Consider the following 24,036-nt stretch of genomic DNA (forward strand, 5'->3'; position numbering starts at 1 on the left):
AAAATTTCTAAGGCAGGAAATTCCACAACTTCTCTGGGTAGCCTGTGATAAGCTGTTCTCAGACACTGACAAGTGCTGCTAGGTTCCTCCCAGCCCCAAGCCTCCTTAGGCTGAACAAACCAGCTTCCTCAGTCTCTTCCACAGGTGTGTGCTTCAATGTCATGAACATTTAGATGGTCCTCTGCTGGAAGTGCTGAGATGTATCAATGTTCTATTTGGATCCAAAATGGGATTCAGTATCCCAGGCATGATCTAACAAGTGTCAGGTACAGAACAATATTCTCTTTCCATTGTTTTGCTGGCTCAGTTCTTGTTACTCTAGCTCCATAATTTTGTAACCTTCACTGCTGAGAAGGCATGGAGGCAACTAATGACATGTGTTCAGTTTGACTCAGGAATTCCATGGGAGACCACATTGAAACTTTGTTAGTATTGAATACTTCTATTTGTATATAAATAATATATGTATATAGGTTGTTATGTATATATATGTATGTTGTAGGTATATGTTATGTATATATAAATTTGGAGTCTTGACTTCCACATCAAAATTTACTCAGAAATTCTGAAAGAGATCTAATGACAATCAGTGCTCGATACTATTTTCTAATAGAGAAGACATGGAAAACATAGAGATTTCAACCCATCTCTTTCAATCCAAACTATTCTATGATCCTATGGGGTTTTTTAAACAGTTGTTAGTAAATATGGTCTTCTAGATTATGAAATTTTAAAAAATATTTATAAGTTTTATTTTTTATTAGTTCTCAGAACAGTTAACAGAGTTATTGTTAATTTAGGTATTTTTTCCACATAGTTGCCTGTCTGGACACAAAATATCTTTCTCCTTTTAGTCCCTGAAAAGGCCCCTGTCAGTGACAGAATACTATAGTATGTAATTAGGAGCAGAAAGAAGGCAACTGGTGTGTTTAACATAGTAAACACAATTTAATTTTTAAATGGCTAAAACGTGAATATTGTAGCAGCTGGCATATCACAATGACTTTCTGTCTAATTCTCCCTGCATTTATCTGGACTAGAAATAGAGTACTATTATGCTACAGCCTTTGCCTGATTTTTCTTATAAATTAAAAAAATTGTTAGAGTGTATGTGGAGGAGATGGAATTCTATACCATAGAAATTTTCATATTAAAATAAATAGGAAGACAAAAAGTATGTCTTTAGAAAAGTATATGAACTACTTATCCAACTTTAATCTTTTTGAAGACTTTAATGCTTGTATGAAATTGATAGCTTTTCATATACAGAGTCATCCATAAATTAACAAACAGCATCAGTGAACTTGAATGTATTTTCTGTTTGCTTATACCATCATCATATACATCTCTTATGCTTTCTGATTTTCCATACCATTTCCACTTATGAAGCTTTTCTTTCTTTGCTGCTGCTCATTTTCTGTGCTTGCCTGACTTGAGAGTAAAATCATGACTCAGAATGAATGATCATAGGAACACTTATAAAATAGGCAGAAATTTTGTCTCCTTTATAGGATCTTTGTAGGAAGAAAGTTAGTTTCTTGCAGGGTAACTACTGAAACATAAATATCTGCAGAAAACTGAAGGAGTTTATAGACAACCAGAGGCAAAAATGCAGCAACAATTGTATAAAAAAACCTCCTTCCATGGGGGTGTTCTTCCTTTTTCTTTTTCTCTTTCAAGATATGTTGGTACTTCATGTTTTAATTTCTGTCATTTAGGTTTCTACAAGTATGCAAGTGGTTTATGAACACAGTACTCTCAAATAGTTATCTGTATGTTCTCTGTAGTGACTTACAGTACTCAGGAAGCAGGTGTCATCCTGTCAGGTGCATGACTATGTTTGGCTGTCTGCTAGCACCTTGAGTAAATGTAGTTATATAGCAGTCTGAACTAAACAGTGATAATCTTTTTTACAGAAATTTAAAAATAAAAAGTAAGCACAGACAGCAGAAAATGTTTTTAGCAATGCAGAACATTCAATCACAGGGTAACACATGACATTTAGGGACATAACTGTTTAAAAAAGTACTGCAGCATTTTTTTTTCCTGTAACAGGTAGCCAATATAATAATTTTCCTATGCCTGCAATGTGAAGTTTGATTCATATTTGAAAAGCTTTTATCTTATAAAGTGAAGCATTTGTGGACATGTGATGTAAACAGCAATGTCATATTAAATGATTCACAGGCTTAGGCACCAGATACCCAAAACAGAAATATGTTTAAATCTCACAGTGTTGCAGGGTGTAAGCTGGATAAATCTTCACTCAATTTTTCTTTTTCAGTCCTGAGGGCGAGATACACTAATGAGCTAATTTAATTTTTTTATTTCAATGTGGAAAGTCCTAAGAACATGGGGGATTTTGCCATAAACAGATCCATTTCCAATGGGTATAGTTCTGATTTTTTAAGTGGAATATTCTCTTTCTGGTCATTTAATATTCATCTTAGCAAAACATAGCTTTGCTAAAAAAGTTCAGCATGGTAATTTGCCTGTAATGTGTCACAAAGATTGTTGTGCCTGGCATAAAAAGTGGCCTTTGTGCTCAGTGTACACTGGTGAATATTTTAGTTGTCACCTGAAAGTTTTTCACTGCTCATCCAGAAAGGCATTTCAAGCAGAGTAAATTCCACGTAAGTTCTATTGTCAGTCTACATCCTGATTTTCTCCTAAAAAGCTGCTAGAGAAGAAATAACTTTTTATTTTCCTTCAGAAGTATCAAAGTAAGAGAAATCTACATTTAGCATTCATGCAAAGTCACTTTGGGAAAGATGCTGCTGACTTTAATTCACTCATTATTTGATTTATAATAATTCGAAACCATATTATTTTTAAACCTATTTAACGAGATTCAGTTGATTTGGAAGAGATCAATTATATATTTTTGAAAGGAACAAATATGTCCTGTTAGACTTTTGCTTTAAAACCAAGCCAGCTATGTTTTAATTATGGTATTGTTAGTTGAAATTACAGTCACCAGTGTGCTTCTGATATTCAAACTCTTGATCATAGCTTTGAAAGCATGGATCAAGGAAATAGCAATGAGTCACCATGATAAAAAGGATTCTATCAAAAAGCATAATTAGCTACATTTTGATAGACTTTTTGAATGAAAACAAATTTATGAATGTTTTTTATTTTTCCTCTTTTTATAATTTAGAAGACTTGGTTTAAATATAAATGTTAAATCAATTCAGGACCTGTTGATTAGTAGCAGTTACCAAAAAGAGGACTGTAATCAGTAAACTTTTTTTAAGAAAATGCTCTTCATTCAGTGTCTTTGGAGACCTTTTGGCTGAAGAAAAGCAGAATGGGGATAGTCAGATGAAGGAGAGATATTGAAGTTGAGTGGTTGTGTTTTGGGGTGTGGGATGTTTTTTTAAGATGGTTATGATGCCACAGACAACTCTTCCTTTTTTTACTAAGTCAACTCTGAATTTTTAAATTTGCAAATAGACAGTATACGTATGTGCTAAAAGACTTTTGTTGAAAGTGTTTTCATTTAGCTTCTTAAAGTTACTTTTGACAGCATATTATTTCTGATAATATTAATGAGTTACATTCAGCATCTAGAGAATTTGTTATGAATCTGCTTGGCCACTAGACCTAATTCCACTTTTAACACTGGGATTTCAAAAGCTGAAAAGAAAGGCCTGAACTAGGATGTTTCTCTCTGTACTTGATGTTGGGAGGCTTACTTTGAGTACTGTGTCCAGTTCTGGGCCAAATATGTCTTATAACAGGGGGATAATGCCCATATAAAGAAAAGTAAAGAAGATACATTTACCAGATATGGTTTTTGGTAATACTTGAGCTAAATGCCATCCCTGATGCTTTAGGTCTTCTTCTCTGTAAGACAAGTATGGAAATCAAAGGCTATTCAATATCACTTAGTGCCCTTTCTGAAGGGAGTGCATGTTTTTTAGAATTATTGTCTTTCTTTTTTTTCTGCCTTTTTAGCAATTTGTTTAACAGTTTATTGCATTTTTTCCTTCTTCCTCTGATGAACCAGGACTAGGAATTCCCATTTCCTTACTTTTCAAAAATATATTTCTGATGTATTTTCCAAAATCAAAATAAAATACAGTTAAGAAGGCAGCATAATCCTTTTAATCACCTAATTATTTTTTCTGTCCTCTCCTAAACTGTCTTTTTGAAACAGATATTTGCATCATTTATTAAGAAGGCAATGCCATGTGGCAAATCAGTTAAAAGTAATTGGATCAATATAGTAGATTAGTGTTCATAAGTTGGTTATTACAAGCTTGTGAGTCTGTTGCTGGCCTCAGGATAATAAGAATGGAGACACCGTAGTTTGAGATGGCAAAAACAGTAAAGACTTTGTTGAGTGTTTCAGGTACATTCCATAAGAAACAGTTACATTTAGAAAGGATTAAGTGGAGAAAATAAAGGGCTGGAAAAATTTAAAAGTTGGTTTGATGTTTAACTTTACATCTCAAAAACTTCTTCTTATGTAGGTTGCTACTTTGGGATTGTGATGATCGGAGCTACAGCTACTACATTGAGGTTTCAACAAATCAGCAGCAGTGGACCATGGTGGTGGATCGCACAAAAATTTCCTGCAAGTGAGTTTAGTTTTTTGACACTCATTGGCACAAATTAAGAACTGGAAGCTGGGATTTTTGCTGGGATTTTTGTTCACTACTTACGTATGTTACTGTGAAAAGAATGATTTATATCATTGCGTAACCTGTGGATTAATGCAAGACTTTCAGAATCAATTTCTTAAGATTGGTTCTGGATCTTCAGACAATCAGTTGGATTCTTCATGCATAAAAAGTCTGCCTACTATACCCTTGGTTTTGTGATCACTGCAAGTTAAACTGTGTTTTTCTGGAGGTCACATGTTTATGGTGACCCTGGATGTCAAGCCACCCTGCCTTGAGAAATGTGGTAGGAGAGGGAAGAGAGCATACTTGATAAAGGATTTTGCTACTCACATGTCTTTCTCCCTTACCAAAACTCATTAATGTATTGTATCACATCTGAGGAGAGTGAGGGTAAGGACCAAATCATAATAGACCACATGGTTGCCAAAGCTTGATCTTGTCTCTGTTCAAAAGTAGAGTGCTTGACTTATGCACTGAACACTACTTTTGAAAAGCACCCTTCCAGAGAAAAAGACTGCTCCTTAGGCAGAGATAAAGAAGAGAGAAAAACTTTCATTTTCATTTGAATATTTAAATTAGAAAAAATCAATCAGGCACGAATACTTTCCAACTGTATACTCTCCATTGGCCTTACTGCAGTTTCTGCTGATAAAATCCATTCCTCAAGTATGGATGAGTAATTTGGTGCCGAGAGCTTTCTTAAACCATGTGATGATGATTCAAATTCCTAGCAAAGAATTATCTAGATATTGGTCATAAGACTGAAAAGACAGTCTGCAAATTCATATATTACATATCCAGAAGCCAGGTATGCTCAGCATTCAGTGAATGTTGATGGGGTATGATTCCCTGATTAAACCCCTGGGAAGCTCAGAATTATAAAAATCTTACATCTTTCATTTTCCCTGAGTCAGTTTTCCATGAGATGTGTTTTCTTTCTTTGGACAAAATTCAAGTCATCAGCTTATATGGGGCCAGCCCCCACCCATCTTCTACTTGTGCCAACCAAAACAAAGTGATTTTATAAATTCAGAGACACTCTGCATTCTCAGTTTGTCACATCAAGCAAGAGAGTTATTCAGTCCTTTGTAGCAGCACTGCTAACACATTTTTCTAAAGTTTGTATTTCATCCCTTAACAAACAGTGTGACTCAAATGCTTTACAACACACTCTGGATGTGTTGGTGAAGGAGAACTTGACATGTCCTTTCAGTGCCTGTAAAGGGCAGGGTATTGATGAGCAGAAACCTGGGTTCTGCCTGCAGGTCTGGAGAACGATTAAATCTTCACTTGTTCTCAAAGACATCTCAGCATAATAAAACTCGTCTTTTTGTCTGCCTCCAGCAGTGAGAGCACTAAAAAGCTGAAACCACAAAAGGAAGAGAAAGAGATATCAGGAATCTGTGCACTTTTTCCTTTTACATTTTGATATTGAAAGCCGTTTAGCAGTCCAAAGGAGCACTTGCTTAAGTATGCACAGTGTAGGTGAAATTGCTGATAGACTGCCCAGTTCAAATATCTTTTCACCCTGTTCAAACCACGCTTTTTTGCTTTTTTTGTTATTTCCAAAGCCTTAGCCTTGAGCAAATAAAGCTACATCCCTGAAGTAAAGATAGCTGCCTTCTTTGGGTATACTTCAAAATCTTGATTCAAAACATAGATACTCTGGAAATTCTCAAAGCTGTGGCTGCATGAACAATTTTCATGTGGATTAAAGAATTGCATTCTGCCTAACTTCTTGCTCTGACAGATGTGCAGTCAGCTGGCATTATGCCAGTCTTTATTCTTGAAGTCTACAGACAAGGAGTGTCCTAGCATTGTCTGTACCTGCTTTAAACAGATAAAAAGACCTGGTCATGAAGCTACCAGAGTTCACTGGCCATCAAATTTCAGGTGATTTCTTTGCATCTGATAGCATTTTTTACATTCAATTTATATCTCTTGCCTTTATGATCAGAAATATAGATTTGGATTTTTTCAGTCAAAGAAAACTAAATATGTTTCATTTTATTTTCAGGTATGATTTGCAGAAATGCTGAAGTTACTTCAGCTCAAAAAAATACTTGAATTGTAACAGCAGATTGGTAACCAAGTATATGTATTATATAAATATATGCAGTAATATCCATAGTATCAATATTTTTTCTCTAGTAAATATGTTAAATATATAAAATGCTATATAAGTGCCAATTGCACAAATGTTAGAATTGGTCTGTAAAGAAAAGAGTGTTGTCATTTCATACAGTGTGTAATTACATACAGTACTGGCACACTAATTTTCTTTACTGAAAAATACTGAAACACACAGTATGATCTAAAAAAGCCATACTCCTAGTGTTTAAAAATAGTGGAATGTTTAATAGAAGAGACATCATCATTCAGTGACTCATGTGCTGAATGAAGGCCCTCACTTAAAATTTTTGGGTAAACTTTCAATGTGGTGGTAGAGATTTCTTAATGAAAAGGGAAAAACTGAACCAGTCACTGCCTATGACTGGTGAAGAACTATTTTTTGGGTTAGTTTCTGTAATTAAAAAAAAATCTCAAATTGAAAATCTGGGGATGCTTGCCACGAAAACAAACAACTTGTTTTCACTTCAGATAATTTTAACAATGACAACAAATAGAAAAGATAGATTTGGATCTTAACCAAAATTAACAGATGCTGGTAAAGTGGAGGTGGTACAGTTTTCTGGTTTACTGTCATAGTGTAACAGTGAAGATACTCCTGCTGGATGCAAAGGATTTCTTTTTTATCTGTCTGTCCTTCCTCTTAGCATTATATTGATAGTTTTAGTCTATCTCTGAATGCCTTCTGTGGCTGATTTACAGGCTCCCCAAGGAAAAGGAATGATCAAACTGAAGCACTGTGCTTGGGTTTGACTCACCATCAAGTTTAGGCAGACAGTTATAACGCCTACATTTGGCAATTTTTATTAACCAGACTAGAGCATACAGGGATAGAAACACCAGTACCCTCATCTCTTTGTTCCCTGGATGGTTTTGAATGCTGTGCTCCTCTCTCACTTGGGTGAAACAAAACAAATCTTTTGCTAATTTGTGGTCCAATTTTGCAGCTATTTTTTTATCTCAGCCAAATCCTGGGTTTTTTGATGAATATTTGACATCCCAGCCTGAAATCCACTAATCCTCTGTTGGTATAAAAATTGTCTTCACTTAGACTTGTGTCTTTGTCTTTGTTTAAGGAAAATAAGAAGTAGGTATGTCCTTCCATGGGATTGTGGTTGCCCACTTGACTTCAATATACATACTGGAGATGGAATGCAATATATGTGATTGATAAGGTCTTGAAATCCTGAAGTTACCCTTTCTGGCATTAGTAACTCACTTGCTTTCCAATGTAGAAAATCAAAGTGGATGTAGTGAAAACATGGGAGAATTTCACAGGGGCCCACATTTGAAAAGACAGAATACTTCAATGAGAACATTTGCATTACTAGTAATATTTCCTATTAGTTTTCCTGTCTTCTAAGATGTGTGGTTAAGAGGTCTTTTTATGGATAAGACTTTTGGCCTTCACAGTTTGCTGCCTGGTTTTATGGCTGCCTGTTCTTGCAGTGGAGTTAGACTTTTATGGAAGTCATTAGCTTGCTCTCTTGCAAGTGTTCTGTGAGGTCTCCAAATAATTTTTGCTCAGTTGCTAGCACAAAGGGGAGGATGAACTGTCTGCTGAACACAGACCTTGACAGACACCTTTGATAATCGGGAAGTGGAAGAAAAAACTATGAGAAAAAAATTAAATTATGTTTAAAGAGCATGCATTGGTTTTGGCAGACTACTGAAGCATGAACTTCCCCTTTAAACTCTCAGTGTGCTCCTTGAGGTTGTTTTAATGGCATTTTTAATGTAGTGTTTTGTGTAAATTAATAATTCAGCGCTCAAAGGCGGGAAGTGACAGGCTACTCCTAACCTTTTCTTCTCCCAGTTTTAAAAGGCTGAAGAAAAAACTGGATGTCTGTTATCTTCACAGGGGAAGCTTGTGTACCTTCCCTAAGTGAGAGCCAATTTATGCATACTGGTTGTGTAATTGACAATTTTCACATGCTCTGTGGAGGCTATTTTTTTTTCTTTTCCACAATAAGCTGTTTTTCTCTACACAGTATGACAGTAATGAAAAACAGTCATGTTCCCTTCTATTTTTAAAAACATTTATGATAAGTGGACTTGAGCGTGTTAGTGTTGAACAACAGAGACTTGCACTTGTTAGGAGAATTTGCTGACAGAGTCTGAAAGTCAAATGAAAAACAAAAGATGCCAAAGGCCAGTAAGAGAACCAGACCTCAGAGTTAATGACACTTCTGATAAAATAAACCCTGCAAAGACAAATACTAAGCAGGCTATCACGGTGCTCATCAACTCAGTATCAGTCTTCAAAGTTCTCTGCTTTGTAGTTATTATGAAATGGATCTAATCCCTTGGCAGCAAGCATAGTATGTTCTGTCTAATACCGTGATGGAATTTGAGAGACAATGAATATTGGTTTTAGATGGACAGTTCTAAAGCAGTTTGTATCAACTGTCTGTATGGCTAGTTGAGATTTTCTCATGGCAGGCATTACTTGATTTCCAGGAGGTTTGTAACATACTGCATTATACATATATTTTTAGTTCTTTGTTATTCAGAATGTTCTGCTGTTATAAAGGTGTAAAAGCTTACAAACTTTATTTTATGTTTCCATTGCTTATTGAGTTTTTATTGTATAATAGCTATTTCAATTCTCAGTTCAGTTCCCCTCAAATTTTTTCTCTGTAGTTCATGTATAAATCTAATCAATAGTTTCACATGAAACAATCTTTGGAGTGTGGATGCAAAATTTATTATCAAAATTTACTAACTGTCTTCTGATTTTTTTTCAGAATAATTTTCAACTTTTGAGATTTTTGCTCTTGTCTAGTGTTTCATATTTCTTCCTCATGACATATGTGCATTTCAAGTTTTCATTCACTACTGTATTTTATTTTATGATAATTCACAGGTAAAGAACACCTAGAGTGATCTAGATCATGCGCTTAACAGTCCTAAACCACTTTCCTGATGTACAGAAAAGTGTTTTCTATGTTATCCGAGGACTTCTAGTGAGAAAATACTTCTGTTCTTAGCAATAATAGTAGCAAACTCAAGTTGGGATTGTTTTCCTGAGTATACTTTTGTGAAACCAGGTTAATATCTATCATGATATGATTATTAGTTCTGCTATGGAGATAATATTTGATGTGTATGAATATCTTTCCTGCACAGGGCAAATTATGTACTTATATTTGTAGTTTCTAATATTTAACCAAAAACACAGCAGTTTTTATTCCTGTCCTCTTCTGGTTCCTTCACTTCACTATATGATCCCATTTCTAGAATTCCCTTGCATCAGTTTTCATTCATCATTATTCTCCTTAACTACTTCCACAGAACTGTTTTCTTGCATAATAAAATGGCTGGAAATTTTCTCAGCTCTCTCTCCCACTGCCTGTATGCCTGCATCACATTTCTTCTGTTGTTTCCCGTCAGTTTTGCGTGCATCTATTGTCCTGTCATACCTAGAATGAGAAAATATTTTTCCTGATTCCTGTGTAGTCCTTAATTCTGTCTCATGCCTGAGCTCCCAAGTGGCTGAGTGGAACAGGATAAAAGGACTTGTTCTTGGCCCTCTGATGTCAAGCAGATTTTTTTGACCATACTTTGTCATATTTGACATGAAGATAATTACACAGCAAACCTCTTCTTGTACCACTTCTTCTGCCAATGGAGTATATTTCAACTGTGATTCATCCTCTTTATTTCACATGAAGGAAGTTTTACAGCAGCTCTCTGAAATCCAGATGCCTGCTCCAGGATTGCCGAATTCACTGTGGCCACATTCAAACAATACAAAATGAAATATGTTCACACAAGATGTCTGGGAAATTGCTACACTGTGAAGCTCAATTTCAAGTCTCACTTCACAAAAATAAACTAAGAGTTCTCATTAGTCTGTTCATTATCCCGGTAATAATGCCTACTGGAACAAGTCAGACAGATATAAAGGGTCATTTTGTGTAATTATTGAGCTTTTAAGCCCTGCACGATAGAGGCATTGAAGTACATATTTTTCCCTGTGTTTATATGCTTACATTTTCGAATTATTCTAATAAGGCAAAAGAAGAAAGACTCCAGCTTCACAATGCTGTCTTATTAAGCACAAAGAATTAAGATTTCACAGAGAGAAACCAGAGTTTCCATTTCAGAGCATTAGGAGCCTCTCAGCAGTGTAGAATTTCTGCATCTAACATTTCCTTTGCTAGTTTTATTTTAGATTATTCTAGCTTGATTGAAGAAGCATCTGCCTTCTTTAAAGTTACATTTCTTAACAGCAGTTCAGGATCACAAGGTTTTCAAATTGTTCATTTGTCTTTTCTATTTTTCTGCTTCTACCTTCAGTTCCTTGTGTTTGCTTTTCAGCCACAAATATACATGGATCTTTTGAACAAGCCTTCAACAGAGTAACAAGGAGCTGCACACTGCAGTGTCCTATTCTGCCTTAAATGTTTTTCCATGTTCTTGTTCACTACAGCTCTGCATGTACCATATTCATTAAAGTTTTGCCTTGTGACTGCCATGGTCTCGGCTCCTCTTCACGCACAGTGCTGTGAGGAGAGTTGTGAAAACACCACAATAAATCTGACATCAATTTGGATGTTAGCTCAGTTCTGCCTCAGAGAAAATAAGCAATACCAAATAATACCCACAATATCACTACCTGTTTCTTTTTAGGTATTGAGTTTTTCCCCCATGCCAGCAAAGACATGAATGTCTCTTTGGAGACCAGCAAAAATGGGTGAATTCAGAATAGATGTATGTATTGCTATTGCCATCTAGAAAAATACTTTTAAAAAGAAAAGGCAATTCAGTATGTGTAAAATATTTGTAGTATAGTCTTCTATTCAAAGTAAAAATTCAAAACGGTCATTTACTTTCAAGAATTATTATTATTCTTCTCTTGTGCCAGTACATTGGCTTACTTTCACAGTCTTAAATTCTCTCTCTTGAAGATGTCTGTGTGTGCATGCATATACCCACATGCATGTAGGCATGCATGCACCCTCTCAACGCTTGTATGAATAAGTATTACTACAAAAAAGTTATCCAAATTGTACATGTCTCTTGTGAAACTGGCCCAATTATCTGCCTGAGATAAGAAAGGAATGCCTAATACCTGAACTGTTGTTTTGTGGCTATGTTTGTTTACTTTGAAATTCATTGTTGCTTAAGATAATAAATTAATGAATAAGAGATTCCCAAATGACCTAGAATGTAAGGGTTTGGGGTTTTTTTTTGTCTGTAGGCCTTTCTTACAGGTAAAATAATTAAATAATATAGCAGCTGTTGAAATCTCCTTGTACTGTCAGGAGGCCAGTCAGGTGTTACCATGTCAAATCAAGAGGTTTGCCCTGATTTGGTTGTTGATATTCAGGATCTAATTTCATCAAAACTCTGAAAAGTACCCATTTGTTTGTGATGGCCTAAACAGTTATGATCTTTAGGGTTACAAATGTTTTGCATTGAGATTCATGCAGTATTAAGCCGTTGATTTATTCACAGTAATGTTTTTACCAAGACAGATTATAACCATGAAACACAAAGTGAAAGAATTACTATATCTTGAGGTTCATCTTTTGAGGTCTTGTGCACTGTGTGCCATGTGGTCTGTTTTTTTAGAATAATGTTTTGTCAATTTGTTTCACATACTTAAAGAGATGATGCTTCTATTTGCTCTTTGTTTTTCTATTACACTGAATTCCCACAGTAAGAATTTTTTATTTCTCAATGACAGTACAGAATATCATCATACTACCTAATTTCATTTCATTATTTTTCTTCTATACCTGTAAACTAATTTTTCTTTCTTAGTGGATTTCCTATATATCATGTACATATTTATTAAATCATTCTACCTTTTTCCTGATACTTCAGTTGCTATGCAAACAAGTTTTGCCTGACTTTGTTTTGTGCTCTTTCATCCTGAGTCATGATGACTTTCTTTTAAAAATTCTATTCATGAAATTTTACCCAGTTCTTTCTCTGTAAGTTTTGAAGGCAGAGAGTTCCCAACTAAATACTAAAATTCAGTTTACCAGACACTATTCTGAGGGATTTTCATTTCTTCTGTTCAAAAAGTAACAGAAAAAAAGTTGTATGTGTTACTTTTGTCTGTCTTGGCTCACTTCACTCTCATGTCTAAAATTACTGCAGTCCTGGATTCAGGTTCAGGGTTTTTGGTGGGTGAGTTTCAGTCTGAGGTCACAAGGCTTTCCTTTCTGACACTGAGGTTAATAGATAATTCAGTGTGGTAGTAGAAAGGGTAACAGTTTTCCTCCCTTCCATTACCAAACCTCACTAAGCTTGTATTGCTGTTAGGAGGAGGCACATGCTGATTTACTTTTTTCACTGTTTTATTCTTCTTAGAGGCTGTGGTTCAATTTACTGCATTCCTTGGAGGTTTGACATGTCAATTAGATGTTATCGACTGTAATAGAAGAGCGGTTGCTGTAAATGTGAAGTTTTTATGAGCGGGCCGTGAAATTACACCCAGGGGAATGTGAGAGACAAGTGCGATAAATAGCGTTAGTGTACACACTACAAGGAAACTGATTAATGGGGACCATGTTTCTGCCTCATATCTCTAAAAGAATTGCTTATATATTTGTTTTTAATCAACTTTTCCATTGGTATGAAAAGTTACATAATAAAAGCAGCCTACAATCTGTTGTAGATTTATGGGGACAAGAAGTCTTCAAAGTTGAAAGCATCCCATTAATTGTATTATTGGGTTTGCTGTTGCATTGGATGGCTTTTCATATCTTTGCTACCACATCAGGTGGTATTGCTCCTGTGTGAACATCAGGAGCAATAACTATTGGTAACAAGTAAGCACAAAAAACCCAATTCAGCCTCTGAGATTATGCAGACTTGTCATGTGCGTGTATGCTCTGATGTACACAGAATGAAGATGAACTCTCAAGTTACTCCGGTTCACAGCCTTTGTCTGCTGTCATCTGCTACTGCCAATCCCCAAGGATGTGTGTGTAGGTACTACATGCACAATTCTTACTACAATGTAGAAATTTGTCTTGTGGCATTCTGCCAGTTTCCAGCAAATTGCTAATAATTTAATTTTATGTAAGATTTTAAAATATAAGCTATATTTTGGGGAATAAAGAAAGATGACTTATTGAAACTGAAAAAAGGTGTAAGCAACCTAAATTATATGGGCTTATGCAGTACAGAAATGCCAGGAGTTGCCTACATTGGTATGTGGAAGTATTTGAAAATTGATTGCTTAGTTTAGATAGAAAGATAATTATTACATTCAGTTTCCAATTGTTCAATTTGATTATATATTTAACATTTTCTTCTTGTAATGCTTTTTCTAAAAAAGTAAAAATGTTAGCACTGAGGCTTTGAAAGCAGGTGTTACTTTATGGAGTCTTTTAAGTGACAAGTTTTATACAGATGTCAGAAAGCCAGTATAGACTTTATGAAATGTATTATATGTCAAAATTTTTTTTCTAGTAGGTCTGTTTTGTCAAGCCCACATTTGGTTTCTACAACAAATCCTATGCAATGCAACATTTATAGCAGTTTAGTAAAGTATTCTTATAGAGGACAGATATTTTGTTTGGGTTGGTGCAAGAGACCAAATAATAGACATTATCCTACAAATAGCTACCCATTTAGTTCAGATGCTTTCAGATTTATGCAGTCCTTATGGGAAGTATATTTACAATAATAACTTTTGAGGGAAAGTTTCCCAAAAGATGTTCATGCATGTTTTTACTTGTCAGTATATAAAGCTGTACTGCAAGAGGTGACTTTCAGTATTTATTATTATCCTCACATTTACTCTAGACTCTTGTATTATTTATACAAACTATTTTTATTACCTCTGTTAGTACTTGAAGTCCTTTTTTGGCTGTTGGTGTTTTTTGGGGTTTTTTTTTTGCCAAGATGCATGACTGGGTCAGTTTTGCCTCCATCTCTGAGAGGAACAGATAAAAGGTTGTTACTTCCAGCTTGGACCTTCCTTGCTTCCTTAGGAGCCCCATGTTTCATAGGCTACCTGTTGAGAAACATGGGTCATGGTCACAGCATGAGATGGAAACTCAGTTTTAGTTGAGGTAGACCAGTAGTAGAATTTATCTTATTTGGCTTCAATTCATAAACCAAAACATTGATGACCTTTGATTCCTAACAGTATTTTCTTTCTCATGCTTTGTCTTCCCCCCTCAATGGCTTGGGAGGCTGGGTGGCAAGGGGTTGGCTGAGCCAGCTCCTCAGTCTGACTTTTTTAAGGGTCTGTCCTTCTGAGTTCCTGTGTTGAAGTACAGCTGTAGCAGGAAAGGGAGTATTCCCTTCATTGTTTAGTGCTGTTATAGTGGAAAACAGGGGTTTTATAGGCAATTCATAAGGTAGCTGTAGACCTTTTTATAACAAAGAGTATCTGTATAACAATTATTTTTATAGCATTTATGTTGTGTGCTTCTGTGTTTATTTTATAGGTACTCCATAAGAAAGGTTAGTATGGTATTCATTAACATAGCAGGGGGTGTAACATACCATGCAGAACATACTGTGGCACTCCTCCAGTAAGCTTGCTTATCTGTGCACACAATTTTATCTGGCAGCATCACATGCTGGTTACAATCTGCCTTCTTTATATCAGTACAGTCATGAGACTAATATATAGAAAAAGGCCACAACTCTTCTTTCATTGTCCTGTTACTTGCTTTTACAAATTCCATTAAAAATACATAGCTACAGTTGAAAAAGTCAACATCAAAATAAGCTAAGAAGTGTTTCATCACATACTGTAGAATAAGGAATATGTAGACAAATATTAGAAAGTAAAATGGAGGAATGGAGGTTAAATTTGCTTCAAAGTCTGCTTTGCTTTTTTTTTTTTCTGAGAGTGAGGAACAGAAGTATGGAAGTTGTATGTCATCTTGGAAAGTGAGGAGACATGATATGCACATTGAAAATGTACATGCTCAGCCTAAAGCAAGCCTTGATAGGAATATGATATGGTTATTACAGCTTGATGAATGTTAGTTACATGTAGCAGCTTTTTCTTTTGTCTGACATCTTTGGCCTGAACTGGGTTTCAGCTCTCATCAGTGCTGCTCCGGTAAGCCCACAGTGTGTAGTATTGTGTAGTGCCACTGGCTCATTAGAAAACCTCAATAAAATATAAGCTTCCCCTTCTTTGTTAATTTGTTCTTTCTGGAAGAGAAAGAAATATTGGGGAAGAATCACTATTTATGTCCTATTATGTGTAATAAATCTTTAGAAAGATAGCAGCTTTTCTTAGAAATAACAAGGAAAGTATTCCAAATCCTGAAAAAACCCATTATGTTCTTTAGGAGGTGAATTGCTATTTTGGAGCTACAGATAGTTTAATGAATAGCAAGGTATTAATTTGGTTTACCTGGAATTTCTTGCATTCTTGCAACAGCCTAATAAGGAAAAGGAGAAGAAGAAACCCGAAAGTGGGATGATTTCTAGTGATCTTTTTCCTTTCTCTGAATAGAGTGTGGTGAAGAGATTGTGAGATGCACAAAGCCATCATGTTTTCAGCTGTTGCTGTTGGAGAGGTGAAAATTCTTGGCCCAAGAGTCTGTTTATATGTTTAAACAGAGAAAGTGATTTTCATTGCAAGGAGCTCTAAGTGAGACAGGCAGAGTCAGAGAATAAGAGAGCAAAAGATAATTATCTAAATTATGTTCAGGCTATTATAGAAGACGAATATAGTTAAAATGTAATTAAATATGACAGGCTCACAGGATGCAGGCTTGGCTTTGGAATGCTAATCATCAATTACTGCATCTCCTTAGGGGAGTCAGGCAGAAAAAGAGTTAGAAGTCGTGTGGCTGAGGTGAGATGTGGAGTGTTAAACCCTGCAGGACTGTAACGAGGCTAATTTCTTTTTTAAAATGGAGCTGCTAGCCAAACAACTTTTAGTGCTGCATTTCAGCTTGAGGATCCTGGTATAAATCTGAGTAGGGTGCTAGTCCTGGGTTTCTCTTCGAGATGGAAACCTCAACTTAACGCAGTGATTATTTCTGTTGTGAAAGTGATGACCAGAACTGCTGCAGACTGAGCCAGCAAATCTAAAACAAATCAACCAGCAAGGCAGGTGTCAAAGCATAAAAAATATCAACACTGCCTGAATATTTAATAAAGCTAAACCCTGAAAACTACATTTGTTATAGGGTCACTAATAAGCTGTACAGGGGCACAAAAAGTCCAAAAGACAGCAGTGTCATTTTATGAGAGAAGTAAATTCTGATAGCTTCTTTATTACTGTGTCTCAGGTAAAGACAGTATAAGTATTGCCACCGGTTTGAAAAATTTGTTTGTTTGGCATATGGGGAGTAAAGGGGAAGAAATGCCATCCATTACACGGGACTATCTAATCCCAGGCTAAAAATGAAGTGCTTTTGATCTGCTTTAATGCTGCTGTTCCTGTTACAGAGTGACTTATGTGTGAATCAATATGAAAGCAATGTATAAAGTTTGGAGGAAATTTTTGTAAAGACACTCAAAAGTGATTTTGAGAATAGAAAGACAAACTTGTGCAAGGAAAATGTAAAGTAAGCATATAGGCATGGCAGGACTAGATAAATGACATGGCTACAAAACAATTTGCAAAATAAAATTTCTACAGAGAAACTGAAATTATGAAAATAGTACCAGCAAAGATAACTAGTAGTAAAAAAGGAAGGTTAAAAAAAACTTGAGGATTACCTGTGATGTCTTTGAGGAACACCACTGAAAAATTGTTATGGCTCTATACATTAATAGAATTCTAAATGAATTTGTTGTATCAGCAAAAAATGTAAAAAAGAGGTCAGATATGCCTGTATAATGTTCTGTAAGAAATCCCTTTTCTCATCAGGGTATAGTTACATGCATAAATTATCTCTTTGCTGCATAATAATGTGTATACTGTAGAGGTATTGCTTTGCATATATAGACAATCTCAAATGTACTGTTGCAGTCAAATCCATGCATCTTTCTAGTGAAGGTTTGCCTTGCTTATTTCAAAAATTATTCTTCCCAATCCACTTGGCTTGTCTTCTATTTGGCTTTTCTCCTTTTTGCTAAGAAAATAAAATGAGACCTCTAATTTTCTCATTATGCAATTAAGTATTAATTCTCTAGTGGCAATATTATTGCATTTTAATATCTGGCTTACAAATTGTATGTAATTTTGGCTTTCTTTTTCCAATGAGAAAGGAGTAAAATGGACACATACCAAAATAGTAAATATTCTTAGGACTGAATATGCTATCTAAAACACCCTCAAGAAATGTTTTTATTCTTTTCCATTATATTTTAATATTATTAAAGGAGTAATTATGATCAAATCCTAGTACTGCCATTGTAGCAGAAAGTAAGGACTTGCAATGCAGTGGGAAGTGAACAAGCATAGGAACTTCCTGGAGGAGTTGGTCTGGAAGTATGTCATCAAAACAATCTTCAGAGATCTTTTTCTCAACCTCTCTTACTATCTGTGCTCTTCAGTTGTATTCCCAAATAAATCATGAGCCTCCCTGGTATCACATCATGGCACAGACAATGGCATTTATTGCCATGCTTGGAAATTCTGCACTGAGCTCTTGCAGTGTGTATCTGACCAGTGCTCAGAATTAATGGAAATAAATACAGACCCACTTCTATTCTAGTTTGTGGTCTCTAATTAACCTATTTTCTTATCACAGAACACAAACTCTACATTAGTGTCTCGAGGCACACAGGCTCTTCTTAATAGCTCCTTTAGGATTTTAAACTCTTTTATTTAATGCAGCTTTAAAATATTTTCCAAATCACTAGAAAGCAAACTGGTTTTTACATCATCGTTCTCCTTGAATCAAGTTTTTGTGTATAAATGTCAAAGCATATGCACAATGCATACTGAGGCAGTGCTTTGTTATGAGAAGCAGTGCTGTGATCATCTCTTTGTCCCAGCCTCTCATCTTTGGGACATTGTAGTTCAAGATAACAAGTTCTCTTTGCCCATGGAGATTGACTGACCGTACTAGAGTAAGGTTAGAAGGGATATCAAGAAGAATAAATCATAACAATCTTTCAGGTCTTGAAACAATCAACAAAATAGTCTGTTCCCATTTTATATTTTATATAGAGCATGAAGAACCAACCTGAGCTTTAAAATAGAGGTATAGCCACATAAAGCATATAAATAAACCATACCATTAGGTAGATAACTGTGTAACCTCTGAGGCCTGCCACAAACCACACCTGTTATCATGTAAACTATTTGAAATTAGGACTTGATTGGATTTGTAATCTTCCTTAAGCAAATATAACTGGACAGCTGTGATAAAAGTAATAGCCAACTAAATTAAGCTGAGAAATGCTATGTTTGTGACAAAGGGGGTTTTCCCAACAAGAGAAAAATCAAATGTCAGAGAAGTAGTCAGCAATGAAGCTGTTCATACTGCCAGGCTTTGGGATTGTCTGCTGGCAGTGTGTGGTGTTCTATTCCAGTTTTACTTAGGTCCCCTTTTTCTTACATGAACACTTCTGCAGGTATTCAGAACCCATTCTGAAAAACTATCCAGCTTTTTTCCATAGTAAATTAATCAAGTTAACCTAACTTCAATTTATTTCTGAGGCCTTCTATGATAGAGTCTAGTTTGGCTGAGAAGTTAAATTCTGGATTTTTTTTTCATGTTTTATGAATATAAAATAATTTAAATTTTAATATGTTCAAGTACTAAACTGGTGCCCAACTGAAACGTTTAGTTCCTGGTATTCTTTTTATTTGTTTTGTTGTACTGTGAGCACAAAGTTCTGGTGTGCTTTTCCTTCTGTGTATTAGGCTGCTTGAGGTGTTGCACCCCACTCAGATCAGATGAAAGTGAGGAACAAAGATTACAGTGGTCCCAGTGTACCTCTAGTGTTCTCAGTCTAGCCTGAAAATGATACACTAGCTCTGGGAGAGTTGTCTTTTCTCCTCACTGCCGCTGTGTCAGGATGGGGAAATGCTCACAACCCGAACTGCAAATGGTGCTTTGTGGCATTTGTAACTTCCTGGAAGGACCTTGGTCCACACAAAGAAACCTTGGCTCCTCTTTCGCTACTGCTCCACGTAGAGTGGGAAAAGTTTGAGGTTTTAGGTGATTTGGTTTTTTTTTTTTCTCCTAGAGTTGTAATTTTCTTTAACCAAATTCTGGTGATTCCTCATGAGAAATTAATAGGAGGATGCACTTTTATTTATCTGACCTTTTTTATAATCTAATACAGTCAATATTGGTCAAAGATTTTCAGCTTTTATCGGGTCTTTTTTCTTTGTCTATTTTTTTAACTTTCAGCTTCAATAGTATGATTGTTGTCCCTGGATACAAAATATAATGGTATTAGGTATGTATGAAATTGCATAAGCAGAGTCAAGACTTAAAAATGAGGAAGTAGTGCTGGAAATTCAAGCAATTCACTTTCTCCATTTGCCCTCTTAAGTGATAATAGTACATACTGTCACTTGAATGCATTCTGTATGTTTTATTGGAGGCTTTTGTGACTATGTTCAATATTTGTGTGTATTTCTGAATTTTCTTTGTAGATCCTGGCAAACAATCACTTTTGATAAACAGCCTGCATCTTTTATCAGAATAGTTGGAACTCGCAACACAGCTAATGAGGTAAGGAACTTCTAAAAAACCCTATATTCTTCAAGAATATACTACAAAAGTTTTTCATATCTTGCTGTGATATTGATAAATGTACATACTTGTCAAATGTACATACTTCATGTTTTTGCTCTGGCACTCTAGCAAAATGCTTGAACAGTGTTATTACCTGTTCCTCGTTTTGACCTTTCCACACTGCCATCAAACACTCCTATTGGGTTTGGTTTTAAATTAATCCTTATTTTGATGAACAATTAAAATACCAATTTAGTGCACTAGAGAAAGGTGCATGGTCTCTGATCTACTTGGGTTTTATCATCCGTATATTATCTTTTTAATTAACAAAACATAAGAAAAATCTCATTATTCATAAGAAAATCTTATTTGAATAAGAGTCCCTTAAAATTAATTTTCATACCTGGTAAATTGATTGACTAATAGTGGCCAACCCTGAAGATGTTTTTTCATTTTATACAGACAAAAATATTTTTCTGTATAAAAAGAAAGTGCAAAATCATCCCATCTTTGTTTACTTGTGCTTCTCTCTTTTGTAGTCATTGTGTATTGTCTCAGATTAAGTCCAGATTTTACTCTTTACTTCAGTGAAACAATTTACATTTATGAATTTAAGAGTTTATGCATGTCTTAGTGAGATCAGCACATTATAAGAGGCTCCAAAGGCCACTGCTTGTGTGTCTAGACCTGCCTGTCTGTGTCCCACAGGTGTAACTCACCACCAGACATGGTACTTTGATGCTTTACACTGAGCTTGAGGTAACAATACTACATTTGAGTTCATTAGAATTTGTCAGCTCCAGAGGTGAGGTTTTCTGATTGTATTTAGCATTTGGGGTTGCTGGTTCCTAAGCACTGGGAGCATTGTCCAATGGCATTTCTGTTCCCTGTTGTAGTGCAACTCCTGCAAACAAAAGCAGCACCAGATATCAACATCTCAGCCAACAGCTGGAAAGTGGCTGACCAAGCATCAGAACTGGGAATACATATTTTTATTTTGTGTTTCTGAGTAGTGTCTCCCACCACGTACAGTTCAGCCTCAATGAGTCCTTAGAATTAGTGTCAGAAGCTGCCTGTGGGTAGTACATGAGTGAAGAAGGCTTCTTCCATTGCTGATCCTTATTGACAGTCTTGTTTCCTCTCATGCCAGTGTTTGTGAATTCCAACTCTTTGTTAAAAAAGAATGAGGTGCATTGCATAAACTTAGCAATGCATGAAACATTACTTTCAGCTTTGAGTTCTTGAAGGTAGCTTTAAGCCCTGAAGAGCAAGAGCCTTTTAGCCATAAATCTAATTTTAAATTGGTTACTATTTCCAAGGAATTTAATATCCTGTATAATTATTTATATAGAGCACAGCATAACTGTAGTGAAGATGAGTATAGATAGAGGCTACAGCTATTCATGTAGTGTCTCAGTTGAATTATAAACACATGCTGTTCTCCTTTATCTTTTCCTCTTTTGTCTGTAAAATCTGTATCCAGCACTAATTTGGTTTTTATTTTTTAAATTACTTCTTCTAACACCAATAGAGAAGGAACATTGTCAGTGTACACATATTACTAAATTACTTTTAAATATATATATATATATATATATATATATTAAACAGAAGGTCTGTAATGTTTTGTCATAGATTTTAATTTTCCAAAGAAAGCAGCAAGATATTTTTCATATTTACAAATTAAATAGGAACAGTGTAAGCCAAGTCTTGGTTTGTTCTATAGTCTCAGTAATGTCTTCAGTAAGAATACAAGCAGTGTCCAGAATTACTTGCCCACAGCTGCTTGTACAGTCTGTCAAACCATTTTCATTTTAAATAAAATATACAGCATATTCAGCATTCTGAATCATATTATTATCATGGAGTGTTACTGTAATAGGTACAAAATACTCCTTACTTGTTCTACCAACAAATACCTTTGAACTTTGAAACACAATCTGTACATCCTAAAGGGAAGAGTTGATTTTTGGAATTTAAAAGAAATCCCATAAAATTTCTCCATTTTGTGAATTCTTTAATCTTTTAAGCTCATCTTTTTCTCATAACATTTTCCAAGTTTGGAAAGGCATGTTCACAGATTTTTTGACCTGGAGTTCGAATAGCTTTTGGTATATTAGAACATGATAGAAGTGTAACTTTCTGTTTTCTTAAGCTTACACAATTCCTACTTTTGTAGAGAAAAGAATTTTTTTTCCTTGTCATTATTTGTCAGCTGGGTCACCTGATTACTTTATGTAAGTTTTCTCTTGTTATTCCTCTCCAGTATCACTGACCTGGAAAGGACACCTAGCTGCTGATGTGAGGGCTTTATCTTACAAATTACTGTGCCAGTGTATTTGTACTTGGCCTTCCTGCTTTGTGTGCCCGACCTCTCTTAAAATATCCATGAGAAGTAGAACATGATGTGGGTCACAGGATGATCCTGAGCTGTCATTTTTTCTTTTGAGAGAAGCACATGCAAGATTGTTTGTTTTAGTGATACTGTTCTGAAATGCTGAACTCTGATACTGGATGAAGCAGCTGGGCTCAATTGTGCTTCTCAGTCTTAGGCTTTTCCCACACTGTATTCCTTATATGCTGAGGTGGCACAGTAACTGAGAATAATGTTCCAAATTCATAGGCTTCTCAATATGCCACATGTTTTCACCATTAAGAATTTGATGTGAAAGAATCAGTAAACATGAAAGTTACAATTTAAGAATTGTGTACTTCTGACTTTCTATACTAGTATTAGCTAAATTTCAGGGCTGTCCACACTATGTTTAAAAAAGCTGTATCACCACGTAAAGTGAGATTTTAAATGAGAAATGCTATTATTGTCGAATACAGTAGAAATACAGAATCTTCTGGCTTAGAGACCTCCATCACATTCTGTGCTTCCTTTCAAGCAGCATCTTACAGATGAGAGAATGTTCTTTTCTGCCAGGCCTTATCCTGAAAAGTGCAGCTGGAAAAATTACAGTAGCTGTTACTTGAAAAACACAGGAGTGGAATGAGTACAAAAGGGACTTCTCTAGAAGTGTAGATAAATACAAAAATTGGCTTCTCAAGAACTGTAACAGATGGAGAGAATGCATGCCAGTATAGGAATTAGTTCAGCTTTAGGAAAAAGCAGAAGAAATGCAGAGGAAAACCATTTTGTGCACGTGTCTATGTGTGAGTGCCTGTGCAGATTTGTAATCTGTTCATATATATGTATATATAAAGACATAGCAATACATCTTTATGTGAGCATGAGTGTATATATATAAATATAAGCATGTATTGCAATGTATCTGCATAAAAAGCTTACACTGAGGGGCACAAGAAAATATAATGGGAATTAAAAAAAAAAAAAAGGCAAAAAAGGCATTGATTGAAGATTTTTAAAATTAATTTTATATATGCTGTCAGAATTCAAATTAGCTAGCTACATCCTCAGAAAAGACCTAGGGCTACTGCAGACATGTCAGTGCAGATGTCTGCTCAATGTTCACTTGAGCAGGGATGGTCAAAAAGAATAATAGGATTTTAGGTTATATTGGGGAAAAGATAAAAAATATAGTATTCTGTAGTCTTGTATGAATATGTAATATATCCATGTCTTGTTTATGATATTTGATTTTGCCCATATTAATTTGAAAGGGTCTGGGAAAGGGCAGTTAAGATTATAAGAGATTACCTTTGTTTGTGAGAAGAGCTTTAAA

The 24,036-nt window shown here is 35.3% G+C and overlaps 1 protein-coding gene across 1 annotated transcript in view; it reads left to right on the top strand.

The window, feature by feature from the left end:
* The window catches only part of BTBD9 (BTB domain containing 9), a 112,006-nt gene that overhangs the window by 77,704 nt on the left and 10,266 nt on the right, over positions 1-24,036 (top strand). Inside the window, exons 9-10 of the mRNA XM_058801912.1 lie at positions 4,479-4,586; positions 20,266-20,344. Of these exons, the coding sequence (XP_058657895.1) occupies positions 4,479-4,586; positions 20,266-20,344 (187 nt within the window). The remainder of the gene's footprint in view (positions 1-4,478; positions 4,587-20,265; positions 20,345-24,036) is intronic.

Source organism: Ammospiza caudacuta, chromosome 3 (assembly GCF_027887145.1).
Source record: "Ammospiza caudacuta isolate bAmmCau1 chromosome 3, bAmmCau1.pri, whole genome shotgun sequence".
Taxonomy (NCBI): Eukaryota; Metazoa; Chordata; class Aves; order Passeriformes; family Passerellidae; genus Ammospiza; species Ammospiza caudacuta.